Raw genomic sequence first — 22,141 nt, 5'->3', positions numbered from 1 at the left:
AAAACAGAATAGAGAGACCTGGAAGAGAGTAGACATTGGGATAAAACTGGACTAAAATACAGAGGGCAGATGGGATACTTGGATCTCAGGGACTATAGGAAGGACAGGCGCACATCTTTTAGGTATAGGATTGGAATTTGAGGTAATCATTCTTGCTTACTGTGATCTGGGTTCTTGGTGAGGTAGGAGGTGAAGCTTTGTGCTGATGTGACAGTGTAAGGTATAGATTGGAGGCTTGAAGAAAATGAAGAATTTGAAAATATCCAGAAAATGGGAGGGGATGAAATAAAAACAAATGACAGAACTTGAAATTTCAAGGATCCCGCTGAAATTAGAAATGATATATTTGTATTGTCATTGGCCACTGTTATTGAATGAATTTCCCCACTGTAGTATCAGTGGGGATACTACACTGATAGATAGCTATCACTATCTTTTAAAATGAATAAACAAGTCATTCATTCATTCATCTATTTAAAAATATTTATTGAGCATGTACTATGTGATGGGCACTTTTCAGGCACTCAGGCTGCAAAAGTGAACAAAATACCCCTGCCTCCAGGAGTTTGATGGTACTCTTGGTGCCCCACTCTGAGGATCTCCTCAGTTATGGGGGACCAGAGAAGACACCCAGAGAAACGTGTCTTATGGTCTAGATTAAGCCATTTCAATCTCTCTAGTCCTGACTTTTTTCATCTATAAAACAAAGGGATTGGTCCAGGTGGTCTGTTAGTTCCTGTCCATCTCTAATTTTCTTTGATTCTGAGATAGTGAATGGCTAGAATTATTGAGGGAACTAGAAAAAAGACGTGTCAATTGCCCATTCTAAGCCATGTCCTGGGCTAACTGGTTTATACATGCTTTCTCTCATATTCCTCATGTGTAAACTCAGGTTCAGCCAAGCTAAGTAAATTAAACTGCACAATGGAGCTTGGACTCAAACCCACATCTGCCTAACTTCAAAGCCTTTTCCACTAGACAACTCGGCTTCAGAGGGAAGAGAAGATGAGAAGAGCAAATAGAGACGTGGCGGATATGTTAAGTGCCTGGAGGCAGATGTGTTTTACATTACTCCAAAGGACTCAATGCATGAGAATGCAGGAAAGAACACTTGGGATTCACCAAAAAGTCTTCTGAAGACTGCTACTGTCCAACTATTGGACTGTTTGCCTCAAAAGGCAGCAGTTTCTCACCAAAGCTGTTCAAGTTGAGGGTTAGTGAATGCTTCTGTGAGTAGTTTGGAAAGTTGTTTCTTTCAATTCTAAGTTTATAATTATTTTAAGAAGTCTTTTATTTTTAATACCACCCATGCGTTTGTTTCTCTTCTTTCATATACGTTTTTTTGTTCCCTCTTCTCAGCATATGCTTTCTAATCATCTGGCATTTAGAATCATAAATCTTTCATGAACTTCCTGCTACAGCTTCCAATTTTCAGTACTGTAGAGAGAACATCTCCTTACCCTTTCTTTCCAATTAGGTAGGTAGGCATGTGTTAAAATCAGTAACTAAATTCAGAGGGCACACATTTTTCACTGCTCTGGGCCCAGAGAACAACCTGTACTCTGGGATAAGGAACTTTATTCAAAGTAGAAGTTCATGGTTACTCATATTGGCTGGAAGATGCTATGGAGGCCATCCAGCATGGAGTGGAGTTGTGTTAGAATCTACAACGGTCAGACCAATTTTACCAAAGTTGAAGTTTGCTCCATGCACACCCATGAAAGCTATCACAGTTGCATCATCCCTTAGAGACTGCATACAGATAGGGTGAAATTACCCCCTTTCCACAATGGGTGCCTGTACTTACTGGAAAGTAGTTCCTCCAGGACACCCACCATATTTACAGTGAAGATGCTAAAAAATGCCTATATATTCCCTTACCTTGGAAGGTGCCGTTGAGACTGCCTAAATTACTCTACCATAAAAGGGCCATAGTTAGGGTGACCAGAGTAGGTTCCTAGTACATGAAAGTTTCAGTGCTAAAACTGGGACAGTTTTGCACAAAAGTCCAGATTTACCTGGGACTGAGGAGTTTCCCAGTTCATGGGACTTTCAGTGCTAACACTAGGCAAGTTCTGGGCTAACCGGATGAGTTGGTCACCCTACACACGGTCCAGCTAGGAAATGCCCATGGCCCCAGAGTGATGTACTGTGAAAGGAAAAGATTAAGAATATATTATTTGACAACAGAGGGAAAAAACTAACGTTTTGAAATTATAAACAAGACTGGTGCCTCCTGAAAACACCAAACTAAAAATTACTGTGTCAAGGATTTAAACAAAGTAAACTGTCTTTGATCCTAGAGCTGAGAGTCCATTTTTGCAAATATCATCCCCAAAGTGGTTAGTAAGTAATAGACTAGCAACCATGGCCTGGTTTTGCGCATGTCAGAGAACTATGAGGAAACAAGTAAATTGTGTTTCTCACCTGATGAATTTATGGGCCAACTGTTCCACGAAGTAATAGATCTCATTCCAGTGATGCAGCACACTTCCTGATCTAGGAAAAGCAAAGGAGAAAGTGCTTAATTCAGCTATTTACTTGTCTCAACTGTGTATTATTTCTGCTCATATTCTATTATTTTACATTTGATCTCTCCATTAACTGGACTCATTATCTGAAACTTCCATAACTTGGGAAATTATTTGAAAGCGTGTTCAGACTTTTTGCTAGAGTTCTTAAAAATTCTAGTAAAGAACTATTCTCACTCCCACTTCAGTAATACTACCCCTCCTGTCTCACCCTGCCACATACCCTGAACCTAAGTATATCTTAATACTTTCACGTCTTAAAGAAACAGTTATTTCTGTGATATTTAAATCATTTTCTTGATTAGGAAAGAAAAATTATTCTAATTCATTTAAATGAAATTAGCACAAACTAGATGACCAAAACTGATAAGGGGTAAAACAAACACAAATCCCCCAGAGACAAAAATCTGATTTCATTTATAAATACAGATGATGCAAAATCCCTAAATGAAATATTAACAAAACTAACCCCATAGAAATAAAAAGAATAATAATTAATTAATTGAAGTTTATTTTGAGAAGGTACAGATGATAGTTCAACATTTAAGGAAATCTAAAATAAATTAGCCATATTTTAAAAATAAAAACCATAGAGCCTTTTGTTATATTAAAAGGAATTCTTCTAACTTAAAGAAAATAAAGATTTAAAACTATTTCACTAGTTTGGAACCATATGGAATCATAGAATTTCAGAATTAGAAGGGGGAATCTTTATTTCCCAAGTCTGACTACTGTTTTACTGATACCACTTATTATTGCTTCACTTCTGCTTGTATTTTCCATAATGTTCTCCCTTAGTGTACGGCAGTGGTTCTGTATTAGTTCTTTCTATACTAATCCACTCTTTTCTGCAGCTGTGATGCTTCCTTCCTTTCACTTAGGGATCTGTTTCAGCCAAGCTCTGCATTTTTGCCTAACATTTCAATAATCGTTGAGGTTAGATTTTCCTCCTTCTACTCTGGCATTTTGTACTGCAAACATTTTCCACTAGTCTCAGATTACTTTTTTTTTTTATGCATTCATTTACCTTAATTTTTACTTCTAGAAACTAATTTGTTGCTATATTTTCTTTGGCTCAGGCTATTTTATAGATCTTTAAGAAGAATCTGTGCAAAGCAGAGTTTATGCTTTCGTTTTCATAGTACAATATGCCTAAGAATCCTGATTCTAGTTGGGTACATTCTATCTCTATGAGAAGAATATCTTTTTCTATACCCTTAAGACAACCGTCTACTTATATCCAGAAATCATGTTTGTCTGACATGAACAAAAATGACACAATATGTTATGATCATACACCAAAAGTTTCCATATTATAAGGGTATTATGAGCCCCAAGTTAATCTGAAACTTCAATTAAATTCCAGGACAAATTCTGAAAGGATTTTTTTTTAATCCATATACATGATACATAATATAGCGATACAGTCAGTGGAATAGACCAGAGAGCTCAAAATTAAACTGCAACTTCACTGGCTATATTGCGAAAGAGGTGATTCAAAGTGGGGAAAGAGAATAGATCCTTCAATAAATAATGTTGTAGCAATTGGATTCCTAATTGGAAAAATATTCTAATTGGCAGTTGGAGTTCTAATTGTTCTAAAACCCTATAAAGGGTCACTAGACAGGGATTCAATCCTGGATTCTTCCACATATTATATACTCTTTATAATGACATTTCCATGAAATAATCTTGAACATTATCTTGGGTAATCTGAGCCAGTATTTGGCATAACCAACAGCAGGGGAATTATACTGGGGATTCTGTATTTCTTATCTGTTGTAAAAATAAATGATCACCCAGCACTATTCTAGCTATCCTAGATGCAAAGATGAATAAGAAATGGTGTTTGTCCTCCAAGAACTCTTAGTCAAGTGGGGAAAACAGATTAATTAAAATGTAATGTGTCATGACATATTGCATAAGTGCTGTGGTTGAAGTCTGTGCTTTTGGAATGAAGAAGAGGAATGACTTGCTCTGGCAGTGAAGGCTTTGAAGAAGGATGCTATTTAATCTGGGATTTGGAGGCTAGGTAGAGGAAGCCAAAGTGTAAAACACTGAAGCATGAGCAGGCAGGCTGCATGTGTCAAGAGCAAGCAGTTTTATGTAATGGCAGCCCAGAGTAGAGGGTGAGGAGTGAAGGACTTAGGAAAGGGCTTAGGAGGGCGGGGACCCTCCTGTCATAACAGACCTTTTCAGTTTCTTATCTCTTAGCCATTTCCATCTGTTTGAGACAATCATGTCCACCCTGGCAAACTCTTACTCATTCTTCAAGACTTAGCTCAGACGCTTCTTGTTGCCCTTGACCAACACAGACAGGACTCACTGTTCCCATCCCATGTTCTCAGGGCACCTTGTACATGTATCCATCATCATCAACTTCTGATACTGGGTTGCAATCACTTTTTTTTCAAACTCCCCTTGTGAGGGTCCTAAGGATATCTGCCTCCGTGGTATCTGCCTATTAGCTTAGAGGAAGATGACAATCATGGAAAGGAGAAGTCTCCACTGCTGGTGGATGTTGCCTGATCTTTTCACAACAACAGGACATCACCTGTCCCACCTCAGCTTGATAAGCAGCCTAGGTTTGGGACTCATATGGCTCTAGACAATTCCTGTGATCCCACCTGAGCCTGAGGAATGTGGAATCATCTAGGTCAATGATTCTAGAGCAGAGCTCCTTAGTGACTGGGCGTACTTACTAGTTACAAACAGATACCATTTGTTAATCAGATGGCAGTGTTGAGTCTCTCAAGAACTCACTAAACTGCACACCGTGGACCTGGGCTTTCAAAGTTTTAGAAATTCTCTTTCATTAGGACCCTGGTTATCTTGCAGAACAGGATTCAGTTGTATATGTTAAATCTCAGAGATTGGTCCTGGTTGCCCTCTTGCAGCTTGGGGATGGATGCTAAGGTCAGGCATCCTGAGTGAGAGTCTAGGAGTCATGGCCCAAAGCTGTTCAGACGCCTCAGAAGAGGCACCACATGACTGGTTATAAGCCATCATCCATTCCAGAATTCCACAACTCCTACCCACTGGAATCAAGAGATTTCCTTCAACACTCGCCATCTGTGACACATTTCTGTAACGCAGTACTGTTTTTTGGTCCATGCAACCAGGACGATTAATCGGAGCAGAGTGTGAGGTGTATTGATTAGTGTGGAGTCCCATAGATCCCTAGCCCATGCCCTGGTTACCTCATCAATAGAGAAGACCTATTACAGGAACCAAAGTAGAAAATTAATAAGAAAATTCTTAAAGAGCTCTATTTGAATTGCTTAGAAATAACTAAGCGCCCGATATAAATATATAAAATTGGTACTTCTGAGGTAAAAGAGGGAAAACTCTCTGAGCACTAAGATTAAAAATCTTAGCTTTGTAATTACTGTAAACAAACCGGAACATTAAAAAGAAATTGTGCCTGGAATTTCCTTAAGGCAGCAGAAAACTGCCAAAGGGCTGTTTCTGGAAAAAGCAGAGACCTCTTCCAATTGTCCTGGTCATAGCTTTTGGTAAAATAGATTTAATAATTGAAAGTAGTTAAACAAGGGCACAGGAACTCACAAAATTCCACAGCCCACACCTAAAACGTTATCACCTAAAACTTTCAAATCCAACAAGCCTGCTATTTCTTTGGCTATCCAACTCATCCTTGCCCTAAGGCTCAACCACCTAAAGCAGGTTGGGGGAGGACGAGGCACAGAAAGATATGGTGAGGTGTGGTTTAGAATTCTTTTACTGGGCCTGGAGATTAGAAATGATAAGCATAAAAAATGCTACAGAATAGGCTATGTTTGCTAATATTATTTTTTTCCAATAAGACCTTTGTAATGGTAACTGTAGTAATCAGATTATTACTAAAATATAAATAGCCTTGGGATAGGAGTAACTGAATAAAATCCAGTTACCAAATTTCAGTAAGTACAATGAAAGATCTTTGAGATATAAGGAAGAGTTTTTCTGGATTTAGACATGGAACAAATTAAACAATTGCAGTATATTTTCCAGAACTTGGCAGTCAATGTCTTTTAAAATTATTGGCAATTTTAAGATATTATGTAAACAAAGAGGTTTTTTTCAACTTTCAATAAAAGGAATTTTATGATAAATTTTGAATTGAACAAATGTGATTTTATTCTGCTTGGGTGTGCTCTTCATAAATCTATATAAGCTTACTGAAAAAATAAGCCAGTATTATAAATACATTCTCAAAATTCTTCTTAAAATAGCCTAGCTAGATAGGTTAAGTTACACAAACTGAACAATGTACTTGGTAAGAAAACATAGATGAAGTATAATAAAATTAAAAATAACCTAATGCTTCAAGTATACCCTATTTAAGAAATGGTTACATTTAGTAAGAAATATAAATAGATTTTTTAATAACCTTGATTACCTGGACTTCAAAGAATCTGACTTTTTGTTACTTGGCCATTTGTTACCTCAGTACGTGGAAGCACTTGAATTTGTAGTGGCTTTGTTAATGTCAATTAGTATATGTCTGTTAATAAATGTTGTCATGAATAAGGAAAACCTAATTCTTAGCTTCAAAGAGTTTACAATCCATTTAGAATATACGTGTACCAGGGAAGCAATAAAAATGCTAGAAAAATTTTAAAAGCAGATAGATAAAGAATGACCTAAAAAGACCTCATGGAAGAGATGACACTTATACGACCTCTAAATAAGAGAAAACATTTAAATAAATAGATCTCTGGACAAGTTTTTAGAAGGCATAACTTAACTTTGTAAACTAACACATTCCTGGTATTATTTAGCAGTTTGGAATAATGTTGAAAAAAATTTGAGTTTTTTCTGGATATAAGTCCCTTAAATATCAAAAAAGCTGATTATATATTTCAAACTTGGGGCTTTTCTGACTTTTGAAGGTAGTGCTGAATTGGACTAAGAGATTTTAGGCATATTGTAAAGTAACCATTTGTGTGTTCTGAGTACAAAGCGTATAGATGCCTAGTTGTGTTCTAAACCCAAGCATAAATTTCTTCTTTCTTCCATTATTTTGTAGTATTTCTGTCTCTTTCCCCCTTTATGAAGACTATTACTGGAAGGAAGTATGCAGGTTCAAAAGCTTTGTGTATCAAGTATTAAAAAAAAGAAATTTTTTTGTGTCAAACAGGGTATTCATACAAAACTAAAGTTTAGTTTTATCCCTGTTAAAATAACGTGAATTCTTAGTCTGCTCTTAATGTAAAGTTTTTTTTTAAGTGTTTCTTAATCATTTGAGTTTTCAGTCTACAAAACAAAGATCTTCCTTGTTAATATCCTTGGCATTTCAGAAGACAAGTCTTCTCACTTACTGTTAAGGGAAAAATTATTTGTTCTTTCACTTTGTGTAAGTAAGGTGCTGAAATAATTTTAACTTATTGCAGAGGAGGTGTTTGGGAAGTATTATAGTGGTTAAATTCGTATAGGTAAAATAGTACTCTTATATTTAGAGATTGTATAAATTCCTAAAAATTATGTTATATGCTGATACTAATCTGTATGATGTTAAGCAATGGTATGGTATTGTTAGTCATGGTTTTAGTTATTCTCAAAGGCAACAGATCACAGAAACAGCCAAAAAGTCAGCTGTGCTGCTTTGCTCTAATACTTCTCTAAAATATGTGGCCAGCTGTAGGTCAGAACTCCATCTGTAGCAAAGAAAGACTTTAAGAGAAAGGCATGACAAATATATATATATATATATATATGTATATTATATTTAATCTGTCAATTAACATAACGCTGGTAAATGTGTAAAAGTGGAACAGAGCAAAACCTCTGCTATGGTTTCTTAATATAAAACAGCTGTCTAATTTTTTTATTTCTGAAAGCAGCTTCATTTAAAAATGCTTATAAAAATTAAAGCTCAGATTGTAAGTGCTAACTGTTATCTTTAAATTCTGAAATGCTTTGCCCTTTGTATAACCTAGAAGTTCCCTGGAACTTTAAGTATCTGCGTAATGCCTGAGACTCAAATTTAGTTCTCCAACTCTGAAAGTCAGCATAAGTCCACCAGCAACCATTTAAAAAAAAAACACTGAAGGATCAAACTCCCATTAAAGATGTAATGAAACTGATCTGGTTAAAACTAAGCTAAATCAATACACAAGGTAAAGAAAATATTGTCTGTACTTAAAAGCTTTAACTTTTGTGTGACATAAAAAGAAAATGTTCATTTTGTCCAAAATTTACATTAACTACTAATTTAATCTCTCTAGTCAGTTAGACAACCTAATTCAGCTTTATTTGATATAGAACCTGGAATAAAGAACAAAACCTTAATGTTCTGTACAAGTTAATGCTACGCAATGATGCATTTCAGAGTATTTTGGGCAGAAAATGAAAAGGTGTTCACGAAGTCCATTGAGGGACTGGGAAGAATAGAACTGTTAAGCTTCCCTGACTGGGGACTTCTTGTCATTTTCTCAAGCAAGAGGGGCTCCCAATTTAATAACCCAAGGTTTCAGTTTTGAGGCTTGCCCCTATGAAACTTATTTCTGTAATAGTAAACTGAACCTACTTAGGATTAGTGCCTGAGAGTTATCTCCAGAAAATCTTTGCTGTTGTTCAAATGTGGTCTCTCTCTAAGCCAAACTCTGAGTTTCCCCCCAGCGTGGGGCATAATTTCCAGGGGTATATGACTGGCACTGAAAGCATGAAACATAACTGGCCCTGGCATCATGGGACATAACTGGCCCTGGCATTGTGAGGCTTAAGTTCCAAGGATGACCCTGGCCCTGGCATCATGGATGAGTTGATCAAAATGGGGAAAAGAAAGAGTTTCAATGGCTAAGAGATTTCAAATCAAGTTGAGAGGTCATTCTGAAGGTTACTTTTATGCAACTTTCAGCAAGATATTGTGAACTGCCACAATACGGCAAATGCCAACCAATAGTGTTCCTGGAAACTCTGAAACATATCTTGTGCTCTATAAAATTTTACTTATTAAGTTTGTTTTTCAGAGACTTGAAACCTCCAGAATGTTCAGAAGCTCTGAAACCAAGATACTGGACTCTCCAAGAATAACAACTGGTTTAATCGTTTCATCCCTTTGCCCCTTAATAACAATGCCCTGTTTCAGCCTTGAAGCAGTTAGAAAGTCATCACCCAGATATCCAAGATTTAGAGATAATTATCAAATGAGAAGGAGGAATGGTAGCTGAGAAATCAAGATATAAGGGATGATTTTGATTATTGAATCACTATATAGATAGTCCTTTTTGCTAGCTGGTATATTGGAGTAGAAGAAGAAAATTCCTGAAATCTCTCAACTAATCCAGCTGCCTTGAACTCTGATAATGATTGTACAGCCCTTATCTTCTGCTTCCGTGATTGTAAAAAATCTTGTGGCTAACCTTCATTCGTACCCAGTTATTCAGTTAGAGTCTTGTAATCACTAAAGACAGCCCTAATGTTTGTTAATGAAGGGTCTCGGGTCAGCCCAGAATTAACCCACCCCAAACCTAAATTCCCAGTGAGGGATTTTGCATGTCACCTGACCACTGTCTTGAGATTACTATTCAGTTACTTCCAAAGGTCTAATATGCAAACAATAGGGTCAAAATAAAGAAATCTGAACAGCATTCTGATCTGTTTTAGGGAATGCATTTTTCTGTGTGTTTGTGTGAGTTTCCAAATGTCCCTGTGGTTAAACTCGTTAGAAAACACAGGCTCTTTCCATTAGCCACACACACAACCCGAGAGAGAAAGAATCAAGGTGCCAAATTTGTGAGTTTAAATTGTCCCCTCACCCCACCCTGCTGCACTTGGGTAAGAAATAATGAAAGGAAAAAAAAAAGAGCTGGAACCATCACCCAGGAGTCTTTATTTCTGGAAGAGCAGAGTGGCTGCAAGGATGGAAATGATAAACTGTCAGTCCTGCTTTTCCTTAGCCCCACCCACTGAAGTCATTGATATTCTTGGTGATCACCCAGGTCCCCAGCTTATCCTGGAAGGGCATGAAGATGTTCAGCAGTGTCAGGCACCACTAATTCATTCTGCTGTCAGGGGCCAGGGTTCATTTGCCATTGTGCCCCTCCCTTGCCTCCTCCACTCCCTCCTTCACCTTCCTCTCCTTTCTCCTAGCTGCACACTGCACCCCAACTTGGCTGAAGTCCTAACCCTGATCCAGCTCTTCAGTCCTTATTTTCGTGCTACTAACTGGAGTCATCACCATACTCTCTCCTGTTCAAAGGCTGACCTTGACTCTTGCCTCCATTCTACTTACTTCAGATATCAGTCCAGCCCCAAACCGTGCCACTGAGCACTGCACTTTGAGTAATGGGCTACCCTTCCCATTCCAGTCTGTGTTATAGAGAACCCAGAACACCTAACCCCAAACCCACTCGTTTGTGATGAGTTTCCAACTGTTGGCCATGAAAACAATGATTAAGTGGTAGGATGCAACTTCTAGGTGATCTGGGAATCACTTGAGTGAGATGTTGTCAACATAAAAAAAAAAAATAGAATAGAAATATCAGAATATATTGCATACAGTAAGAGTGGGTAATGTTACATAAAACTTTTAATCAGTTTGTGTAAGTATTGTGCATCAAGATGTAAAACACATTTTATTATGGGTCAGGGTCAAAAAGATTTTATACCAGAGACCCGGGTTTGATCCCGGTGCCTGCCCATGTAAAAAAAGAGAAAATTTAATCTCTACTCCTTTGCCTTTTCCACCACACACACACCCACACACACACACACAGAGAGAGAGAGAGAGAGAGAGAGAGAGAGAGAGAGAGAGAGAGAGAAAGAGAAAGAGAAAGAAAAAGTGAGAGAGAGAGAGAGATGTCAGGAAAAGCCTAAAAACATTTACAACTTCAACTCAAATTTGTTGTTTTTAAGAAAATAGCCATGAACTAGTTAACCAAAAGTATTTCTCATAATTGAAATACACTGCTGGGGCTTCATTTCTCACTCTCTCCCAATTCAGAGATAAGGATGCCACTTTGTACCTCCAGAAAAATAAAGGAGGGCTGGGGTGGACCAACCCCCTTTGGAGAGAGAGTTTGGCTGTGAATTTTATTATGCAGTAGGAGTTAGCTCAGAATGAGAGCATCCAAGGAGAGGATTGTAAAATATTGTATTTCAAATGCAACATGTTCGTTGTCGACACTGTTGTGGGTGGACAGGGAGGGTAGACAGGCAAAACAAAGAAAATAAAAATCCTCATCATCTCACCTCTCAGAAGCAATCCATCATCCACATTTCTGTAACTACTTCAAGCTTTCAGACTTTTCCCTAAGCCTATCTACTTTACCAATTTATGGGATACGGGTCCTTGGTTCTTTTCACCTATTATGATTATGGTTATAAATAATTTTTCATTTCATTAAATAATAATCTACAGCATCGCTGGTAATATATGTATTTTCTTCATCTTATAGATAACATGATTATTGGTATAATGCCTTTTCATACATTGAATTTCTTTCATTTTTTCACTATTGTAACAGCATGATGATGAACATTCTTGTAACATTATGTTTACCTACGTAATGGGGCTAATATTTTGAAATATGTTTTTATCTTCATAATATGTAAAGATATGACCTAACATACCCTGGTCAGTCCAAGGCATGCATCTGCCAGAGGCTACAAGGGAGGAGCGGGGAATTCGCTTTTTCCCGCAGTGATGTAGAGGGAGAAAAAAAGAATTAGCATCTGAGATTTGAAATATGACTTTAGAGCAAGATAACAGATTTGAAAGGAAGGCTTTGCCAAAAAAGAAGACTTTAAAACTCCTTTAGCAATTCAAGAACCAACTTTGAGAATTCAGAACATAATTCCTCTTGTGTCAGCCAGTGAAGACATCTATGCCTTGGGGTAGGGAAGACAGAGGAGCCCTCTGCCCTCTTCTTTGGAACCTGGGAATTATAAGAAGGAAAGGGAGAGTGACGAGGTTCCCACCTGTCCTTGGCTCAGGGAAACGGAGATGCCAAGAATGGGGGATTCATGTTTGGGTCTCAAGGAGACGTTCACCCCACAGGCTGTTGTCAAGGTAAGCCAGGTTGTATGTGCACTGTGGCTGGGCAGAGGAAGTACCCTAAGCTTAACTTTCTTGAGACATCCTTGGTTCCCTTAGGGAATGTATGGGGACTGGTTTGAGGGCATATCAGGACCTCCAAGGGATCTCCAGAGAGAGCTAGAGCTTCCCACTGAGCTTTTCTATGGTAAGTGAGATGCATGGGTCACCAGCAAAAGCCACCAACATGATCTGAGAATGCAAGCCAGGTGACCACGTACAGACCAGATACGCTATTGTGATGGCCAAAGGAAGTCAGAAACTCACTTCAAGCATATGCCACAAAGACACAATAAGCCCTTCAAAACATGCCGATTCATGGGTAAGAGAAGTGGGGAGCAAAATCCCAAAGATTGACATTTAGTGACTGCCTAAATTCCTGCATTGGGTTAAGCTTTCCATTTTGGAAGAAAGTTGCTTCTCTCCTCATCCAAGCCCCAACACACCCGCATCCAGCAGCAAGGGTCTTGTGAAGATCAGCAAAGCAGCTTTGCAGATTCAAATTTTTAAAATCTGAGTATAGTGAGAGCAATTTTTTTTTTTTTACTTCAGACACATATATTTGCTATTGCTATATTTCATCAAACTTCTAGAAGTAAACATTCTGGGTTACAGTATATAAAAATTTCTGAGACTTTTGATAGCTGTATTCATTTCTTAGCTGCTAAAACAAATACCATACAATGGATTTGGCTTAACAATAGGAATTTACTGGCTCATGGTTTCAGAGGCTAGAAGGCTTGCTTTCTCCCACGGTTATCTTCTGGCTGGACAGCAATCTTTGGGGTTCCTTGGCTTTTTTGTGACATGGCAAGGCACATGGTGATTTCTTCTTTCTCCTCCAGCTTTTGTTGACTTCTGCCTTCCGGCTGCTCTCCATGGCTTCTCTTTCTGTGGCCTTCTCTATAAAGCATCCAGTATTAGGATTTGGACCCATTCTGATTCAGCTCATCCATATCTGAACTGAAGTAACCTCATCCCAAGGTCCTATTTCTGATGGTTCACACGCACAGAAATGGATTGAGATTAAGAATGTTTTTCTGGGACACATAACTCCAAGCCACCACAATGGCTATGACCAAACTGTCCCCCAAGAAATATGGGAGCAAGTTACTCTTGATCCCATTCAGATCACTGGTTAGGCACACAGACTTGGTACCTAATGTGGGTTTAAACTCCTATTCTTCCAAGTACTAATGCAATATTTGGACATATTTCACTTTCTTACACTTCAGCTCCCTCCTTTATGCAGTGGGAATGATAGTATCTATCTCCTAAACACCGCTTTGAGGATTAAATACAATAATGCTTTTAAGGCATTAAGTGTCCTGCTTAGAACACAAATAACCCTCCTCATAGTTATTAAACTTCCGGGAACAAGGGTGAAATGCTCCTTTATTTGCCCTTCACCTACACTCAGAATTATCACTTTCTAAAATATCTGCAAGTTTTATAAATAAAAATGGATTTTCATTATGGTTTTAGCTTGCATGTATTTAATTATAAGTCACAGACTTTTTTCCTTGTATTTATGGTTCATTTGATTTTCTTTGTTTTAAAAATATCATGCATCCATCAGGACTGGCTTTGCAATTTGCAGGGCTCAGTGTAAAATGAAAAAGGAGGGGCTCTCTTTCATAAATCATTAATACTTGCATGATAGCAACACAAGAACATTAAACCAAGTATGGGTTCTGTCCATGTGTGGGGTATGAGAAACTTCACAGGTCTCATGCTTAGAAACTGACCCTAGTATCAATATTCTTTGCCCATTTCCTATTAGGGTGCAAATGTTTCCCTAGTCTACGGGTCAGCAGACTTTTTCTATAAAGGACCAGATTTCCAAAGGCCATACAGTCTTTGTGGCAACTCCTTAACCAGGCTGTTATAGCACAAAAGCAGCCATTGACAACACATATACCAAGTGAGTATGACTATGTTACAATAACATTTTATTTACAAAAACAGGCAGTGGGCCACAGTTTGTCAGTTCTGTTCTAGACAGTCTTTTTTTTGAGTCTTATTTTTACAATTCCTGTATTTATTGTCATATCTTCTCCATGGCAAAGGAATATAAAAATCTATTTTTTTTGGTAGCTGAAGTTTTACTGTACTTTTAATTCATCTCCTGCTATTTATTGCCGAGAATGTAGACTGTAAAAAATGTGCCTTGAGATATATATATATATATATATATGGAGACATTCTTTGTGACCTAATAAATATTTCATGGGCATTTGAAAGGAAAGTTTATTCTCTGTGGAGTATAGGGTTCAAAACACATTTATAAAATCAACCTCATTAATTATTATTCATATCCTCTATATCCTTTGAACTCTTAAATATTCAGAGAGATTCTTTTCAGAGTCTGCTGGGATAAAAATATGGTTTTCATCTTCTGAGATCACAATAAATGTGAGTTTTCTGAATATATTTCCTAAATTTGAAGTACCCTTGCATTCCTAGGATAAATTCTACTTGGGCTTGATATGTTATTCTTTTACTATGCTGTTGGTTTTGTGTTTAATTTATAATCTAAAGTCTTGATTTATTAGTTGGTCAGGGGCCTGCCTCAATTAAGATGGTGGAGCGAGACGCTTCAGGGGTCCATTACCCCCACAGAAGCTTTAGACAACCAGCAAGAACTGGCAGAAACAACTTTCTAAAAGCTCCAAAACACAGTTAAAGGACTGTAGTTAAGAGGGAAGGACAGAATCAAGAAAAAGACTACTTAAAAGCGTTAGGATCTCCCGTTGCCCTGGCTGGTCCCTCCCTTGTCCCTGCACTTGCTCAGTATGGGCCAGTCAGGGTTCCCAGTGTAGGACGCTGGTCCGGGATCTGGAGGGGGCAGAGTAACCCTCACATACATGCTGGAGACATGGACATATGGCCCAATCTGTCTACTGGTGGCCTGAGGGACCAGAACCTCAAGTTTTCACTGTTCTAGAACATGAGGCAGCTCACCAAACTCTCCTACAGAATGCTGTGGCAGACCAGGCAAGTTGTGTTGCCTGAGGCAAGGGATTACTGGCTGCAGGACATGCAGTGTAGTACCTGGGACTGACTCTTCTTAGGGAAGAGGAGATATTCAGAATAGGGGAATTCCTGGAGCCACATGAGGCATGCCCAAGACAAGATGTATGCACAGAAAGGACCAGGAATGCTCCTAGGCTTTGGCCTGGAGCTATTCTCTAAATTCATTGGCTAAACTCTGAAGGAGAGTATTCATACTGGTCAATTTGCAAAGACTGGGAAAGGTGTCCCCCCCCCACCCTCTTTTTTTTGTTAGCTCCTGGCATTCAAGGAAATCTCTGCCATAACCCTAGCTGGATACAAGTTTAAGGAAGAGATGTCTTAGGGTCTGAATTCCAGTAATATCACAAAATATCAAAATGTCCAGGGGTCAAACAAAAGATTATAGAACACACAAAGAAACAAGAAGGTATGTCTCAGCCAAAGGAGGATATTAAAGCATTAGAAACCATTAAAGAGGATGATCAGACATGGGACATTTCAGACAAAGACTTTAAATAAATGGTCATAAGTATGCTCAAAGAGCTCAAGGAAAACATGGGCAAAGAACTAAAGGAAATTAGGAAACTGATGGACACAGAGAGGATATCAATAAAGAGCTGGAAATCATGAAAAGAAACAAAACAGAGCTTAAGACCACAGTAGCAAAAATTAAAAGTTCCCCAGAAAGGTTCAACAGAAGATTGGAGTTACAGAAGAAAAAGTAAGTGAACTTGAAGATAAAATAAGTGAAATCATTCAGTCTGAGGAGTAAAAAGAGAAAAGAATGAAGAAAAGTGAACTGAGCTGAGAAACCTGTGGAACGTCATCAAGCAAACTAAAATACACATTGTGGGCATCCAGAAGGAGAAGAAGGAGAAATAGGAGAAAGAGAGTATTCAAAGAAATAATGTCTGAAAACCTCCCAAATTTAATGAAAGACAGGAATACATACGTACATCTAAGATGCTCAACAAACTCCAAACAGGGTAAACCCAAACAGACCCACAGCATGCCATGTTAGACTCAAACTGTTGAATGTCAAAGGTAACATGAGAATTCTGAAAGCATCAAGAGAGAAGCCAAGTGTCACATACAAGGAAGCCTCAATGAGATTAAGAGCTGAAACCATGGAGGCAAGAAACCAGGAGAAGACATATTTAAAGTTCTGAAAGCAAAACAAATGCCAACTAAGAATTCTATACCTGGCAAACTATTGTTAAAAAATGAGGGAAGGACTCACTTCCCAGCTCTGAGAAAGTGCTGACCTGTGCAGTCAGGTCACATTTGCCCCCAATCCACAAAGGTGCAACACCGACCTGCTGCCACAGCTCTACACATGTGCACAAAGGGCCCCATGCCTTTTACCAGTGCACACCAGGTTTACGCCCCCCAGACTGGTGCACCCGCACAGCTACATCCTCTCTGGCTGCTGGGCACCCACATTCACAAGCATAACATCCCCAACCTATGCCCATACCTGTCCTGGAACAAATCACTGTACTGAGTGCTCCACCCCGTGCCCTGTTCCCTGCTGTACAACCATCCTGCAAACACAAGGTCTTAGACTAATGAAAGAAATCAACCACCGAAGTAAATCAATGAAGATATTTACATGCCACGAAGATAGCAGAATCACTAAGCATATCACAATGCAGACAGATAGAGCCCTGCCTTAATGACCAAATTAAAACACCAAGGGAGACACAGACATCGGAACAACTAATCAAAGATATTCATACAACCCTACTTAATAAAATAAGTGGGATAGCACATGACATAAAGGAAATCGAGAAGACAGCAGAAGAGCACAGAGGAATTTGAAAGAACAAATAGAAAAATAACGGAAATCAACTCTGTTGACCAAATAAAAAAACATACTAGAGGCACACAACACCAGATTTGAAGAAACAGAAGAAAGAATAAGTGATATAGAGGACAGGATAATTGACTTTGAAGACTCAAAACAGCAAATGACAAAAAAGGTGGAATAAAACTCAATGGGAACTCAGGGAAATGACAGATAAAACAAAGTGCACAAATATTAAGAATCTTTGGTGTCCCAGAAGGAGAAGAGAGGAGTAAAGGCTAGGAAGGGCTCCAAACAGAATAAATCTAAATAGGCCTTCCCCAAGGCACATAATAATCAGTCTGCCAAATGCTGAAGAGAAGCAGAAAATCCTGAAAGTTGTAAGGGAAAAACAATCTATTACATACAAGGGAAATCAAATAAGACTGAGTTCAGACTACTCAGCTAGCACCCTGGAGACAAAAAGGCAGTGGTATGATATATTCATGATCCTGAAAGAGAAAGACTTCCAGCCGAGAATTCTGTACCCACCCAAACTGTCCTTCAAAATTGAGGGAGAGATTAAAGTTTTCACAGACGAAGAAGTCTGAAAGAATTTGTTAACGAGAGACTAGCCCTACAAGAAATACTAAAAGGAGTTCTGCTGGCTGAAAAAAAAAGAAAAGAGAGGGAGGTCTGGAGGAGGGCACAGAATTGAAGCATACCATTAAGGGTAATTTAGAATACAGAGAGAAAAAGGGAAAAGAATACATAGATCTGACAAATAAAATAAAAAATAAGATGGTGGAATCAAGAAACATCTTTTCAGTAATAACTTTGAATGTTAACAGACTAAATTTACCAATTAAAAGATACAGATTGGCAAAATGAAATAAGAAGCATAATCCAGTTATATGCTGTTTATAAGAGACTCATTTTAGACACAAGGATACAAATAGATTGAAAGTGAAAGGATGGAAAAAGATTTTACATGCAAATTGTAACCAAAAGAAAACTGGAGTAGCTATATTACTATCAGACAAAATAGACTTTAAATGTAAAGACATTATAAGACACAAGAAAGGCTGCTACAAAAAGGAACAATATTGTGAGACATGCAATGATGTGAATGAACATGTGGGACATTTGGTGAGACAAAATAAGCCAGAAACAAACAAAAAAAAACAATGGCATAGTCACCTTTAGAAAATGCCTATAAGAAAACAGGGGCGGGCGGGCCACGGTGGCTCAGCAGGTAAGAATGCTTGCCAAGCCCGAGGACCGGGGTTTGTTTCCTGGTGCCTGCCCATGTAAAAAAAAAAAGAAAACAGGGGCCGAGATTGTGAGCTTTTAGAGCAGACACATTAAGTCCGGAGTGGTGATTATTATTTCTGGATTTTGAGAGGCTGTTTTATACATATATCCTGAATTTTAGAGATAAGAACAAAGCCAAAAAGTTGGGGTTATAGCAATTTAGAACATAGGGGTAAGGAAGACATTGTTTATATTTTAGAATGACACACTCTTTGAGACCAATGAAAGAAAGGTTTATTTGATTTGGAACTGAAATTTTCTGTAGTGCATAATCTAATTCAACCTATCTGTATAGTTCATTTGAACAACTGAAACACAGGAAGCATAGAATAAGAAAGAGGTCCTTTAATCCTGTATAGATTATTGTAAGGCCTGGAAACATCCTGGAGTATATTAAGCAGATGATCAAAAAGTATTGGCAAAGTTCCCTAAGGGAGGGGAGAAAGAATATGAAACTATTAAACCTTACTATCAGGGAATCCCCTGATACTGCATCAAACTTTAGGGGTACCCAAATCAATAGGCCATGACTTTGATCATGAGGCTTAATTGTGAAGCTTATGCAGGTAGCAGAGAAGCTTAGACTACCTATAGGCATGGCTAGAGTTATTTCTGGAGGACCTCTGTTGTTGCTCAGATGTGGCCTCAGTCTCTCTAAGCCCAATCCTTCAGGAGAAATCATTGACCTCCCCTCTACGTGGGACATGACATCCAGGGGTGAAAGTCTCCCTGGTGATGTGGGAGAGGACTCCCAGGGATGAATCCAGACCTGGCATTGTGGATCAACAATTATATCCTGACCAAAAGGGGGAAAAGAAGTATAATTAATAAAGTATCAGTGGCAGAGAGAGTTCAGATAGAGTCAAGAGGCTACTCTGGAGAGTTTGCTCTTACGCAAGCTTCAGGTAGACCTTGCTACCTATCATAACCTGCCAACCCCCAAGCAGCACCATTCCAGCCAATTTTAAAGAACACCTAAGGCAATATATAAGAATCCACAAGGGTTCGAGGCACTAGAACTTTCCAGAAACCTACAACCTCCAGATGGGTCCCTGGTCCAGATAAGTCCTGAAATCTAGTTGAACCTCTCCAGACATCAGACAGTTCCAACTCTCTACCCCATATTAGTGACAGATCCTTCCAGTATAAAAAATTTAGAATTGCCATAGCCCCAAAAAACCCCAAAGAGAGGTATGGAAAGAACAAACGTGACGGTGTAATTATATACAGAAATAGGACTTAACAAATGAATATGAATGCTGAATCATTAAATTGATACCTCGTTTAGTCTCCAGTACTTTAGAGCAGCTAGAAGTAAAAACCTAAAATTTTGAAATGTAACCCATGTCAAAGTCTGAAATATGCTCTACAACTAATTGTGGTGCTGTGCTTTGAAATTTATAACTTTTTTTGTATATATGTTGTTCACAAAAAAAGAAGGAAAAAAAAGTCGATTGTGATAATAAAAAATTATTTAAGCCCTCTAGCCTCCTACATTCTGGAGCAGCTAGAAGGAAAAATCTGAGAGGATCATATGGTAGCCCATGACAAACTGAAATCTATCTTGTAACCACTTTTTGAAGAGTGCTTTGAAAACCATTGCTTTTTTATTTCTTTGCTTTGTATATATGTTATTCTATACAATAAAAAAAGTTAAAAAAAAAAAAAAGTTAGAATGAGCCTAGCCCAAATACCCCTTATAGAATGTGAAAAAGATCAGAGGTAATGGTGGAGTTACACAGAGAAAGTTTGGTTTAACAAATGGGTGCTGAATCATTTTATGATATTTTTTTTAGTCTCCAGTACCTTTGAGCAACTAGACATAAAAACCTAATATTGAGGAATTGTAACTCATACCAAACTGTGAAATCTGTTCAACTATTTGTTGCGATTTAATTTGGAATGTATTGCTTTTAGGAATATACGTTATTTAAAGAGAAGTAGTAGAATAAAGAAGATAGGATTTAACAAATGAGTATGACTGCTGAATCAATCTATTGACACTTCTGCTGGTCGCCACTGTCTTTGAGGCGCTAGAAGGAAAAACCTGAAATCGTGGGAATGTGACCCATACCAAACTGTGAAATCTGTTCCATAAGTACTTGTTAAAATGTACATTGAAATTTATTGCTTTTTTGTATATATTTCACAATAAAAAACGTTAAAAAAAATGAGGGAGGGATTAAGACATTCCCAGAAAAACAAAAGCCAAGGGACTTCATAACCAATAGAACAGCTTTATGGAAAGCTAAAGGGAGTTCTACCAGTTGAAAGGAAAGGACACTATACAGCTGGCCTGACTGAAGCCACATGAAGAAATAAAGGTCTCCAGTAAAGATAAGGAAATGGGTAAATATAAATACCAGCACTACTGTACTCCCTTTTTTGCTTCCTGCAGGATCTAAAAGGCAGATGCATAAAATGTAATGATAAACCAATGCTTTTGGACTTATAATGCATAAATACATAATTTGTCACAAGAACTACAAAAAGGTGGGGGAACTGAGGGGTATAGGAACATAATTTATGTATACTATTAAAGTTGTTAAGGTGCTATTAAAGCAAACAAGATTGTTTTAGATTAGGATGTCACATTTAAGCCCCATGGTAACCAAAATTAAAATATCAGAGCATATGGAAACTCAGAGACAGAAAGTAGAATACAGGTTACCAGGGGTGGGTGACAGAGGAACTGGGAAGTTAATGCAAAGTGTGTATATGGTTTCTTTATTAGGGTAGAGGGGAAGGTTCCAGTAATGGATGGTAGTGGGCACTGCAACATTGTGAATGTGAGTGTGCCAGCTGGAAAATATTATGTACCCCAGAAAAGCCATGTTTTAGTCCTGACCCAATCTTGTGGGAGCAGTCATTTATTTTAATCTTGATTCAATATTGTAGATTGGAAACTTTGATTAGATTATATCCACAAAGATATGACGCATCCAATTTTGGGTGTGACCTTTTAGTTAGATGGAGATGTTGACACCACCCATTCAAGTCGGATCTTGATCAGTTTAGTGGAGTCCTTTAAAAGGGGAGACATTTTTTTTTAAATTATGGAATGCTTCCCAAATTTGCATGTCTTCCTTGCACAGGGGCCATGCCAATCTTCTCTGTATTGTTCCAATTTTAGTATATGTGCCACTGAAGAAAGCAATAAAAGGGGAACATTTTGAAGAAAGTTCAGAGTTAACAGAGAGAGAGCTGACAGAGATGCACAAAGTTGGAGAACAAAGACACGGATGTTTGGAGATGCTTGGAGCCCAGCAGACATCAACATGAGATGTTAAGCAAACTAGAACCTGGGATGAGCCAAGAGAAGTCAAAAGATGAAAGCCAGCTCCAGAGAAGCAAAGTGTGGAAGCCCCACAGGAGCAGAGGCTGAAAGCAATGGGGCCCAGGAACAAGGGACCAGCAGATGCCAGCATGTGACTTCCCAGCTGACAGAGGTGTTCC

The 22,141-nt window shown here is 38.3% G+C and overlaps 1 protein-coding gene and 1 non-coding gene across 2 annotated transcripts in view; both read right to left on the bottom strand.

The window, feature by feature from the left end:
- Positions 1-22,141, bottom strand: part of ANTXR1 (ANTXR cell adhesion molecule 1) — a 252,599-nt gene that overhangs the window by 214,061 nt on the left and 16,397 nt on the right. The window contains exon 2 of the mRNA XM_077134446.1: positions 2,428-2,499. Coding sequence (XP_076990561.1) covers positions 2,428-2,499 — 72 coding nt within the window. The remainder of the gene's footprint in view (positions 1-2,427; positions 2,500-22,141) is intronic.
- LOC143661865 (U6 spliceosomal RNA) lies at positions 21,736-21,842 on the bottom strand. Its single transcript, XR_013164901.1, has one exon. It is a non-coding gene; the product is annotated as a U6 spliceosomal RNA (small nuclear RNA).

The sequence above is a fragment of the Tamandua tetradactyla genome, chromosome 17 (genome assembly GCF_023851605.1).
Source record: "Tamandua tetradactyla isolate mTamTet1 chromosome 17, mTamTet1.pri, whole genome shotgun sequence".
Taxonomy (NCBI): Eukaryota; Metazoa; Chordata; class Mammalia; order Pilosa; family Myrmecophagidae; genus Tamandua; species Tamandua tetradactyla.
The sequence above is the reverse complement of the archived record's forward strand: the minus strand, read 5'-3'. Positions and strand labels throughout refer to the sequence as shown.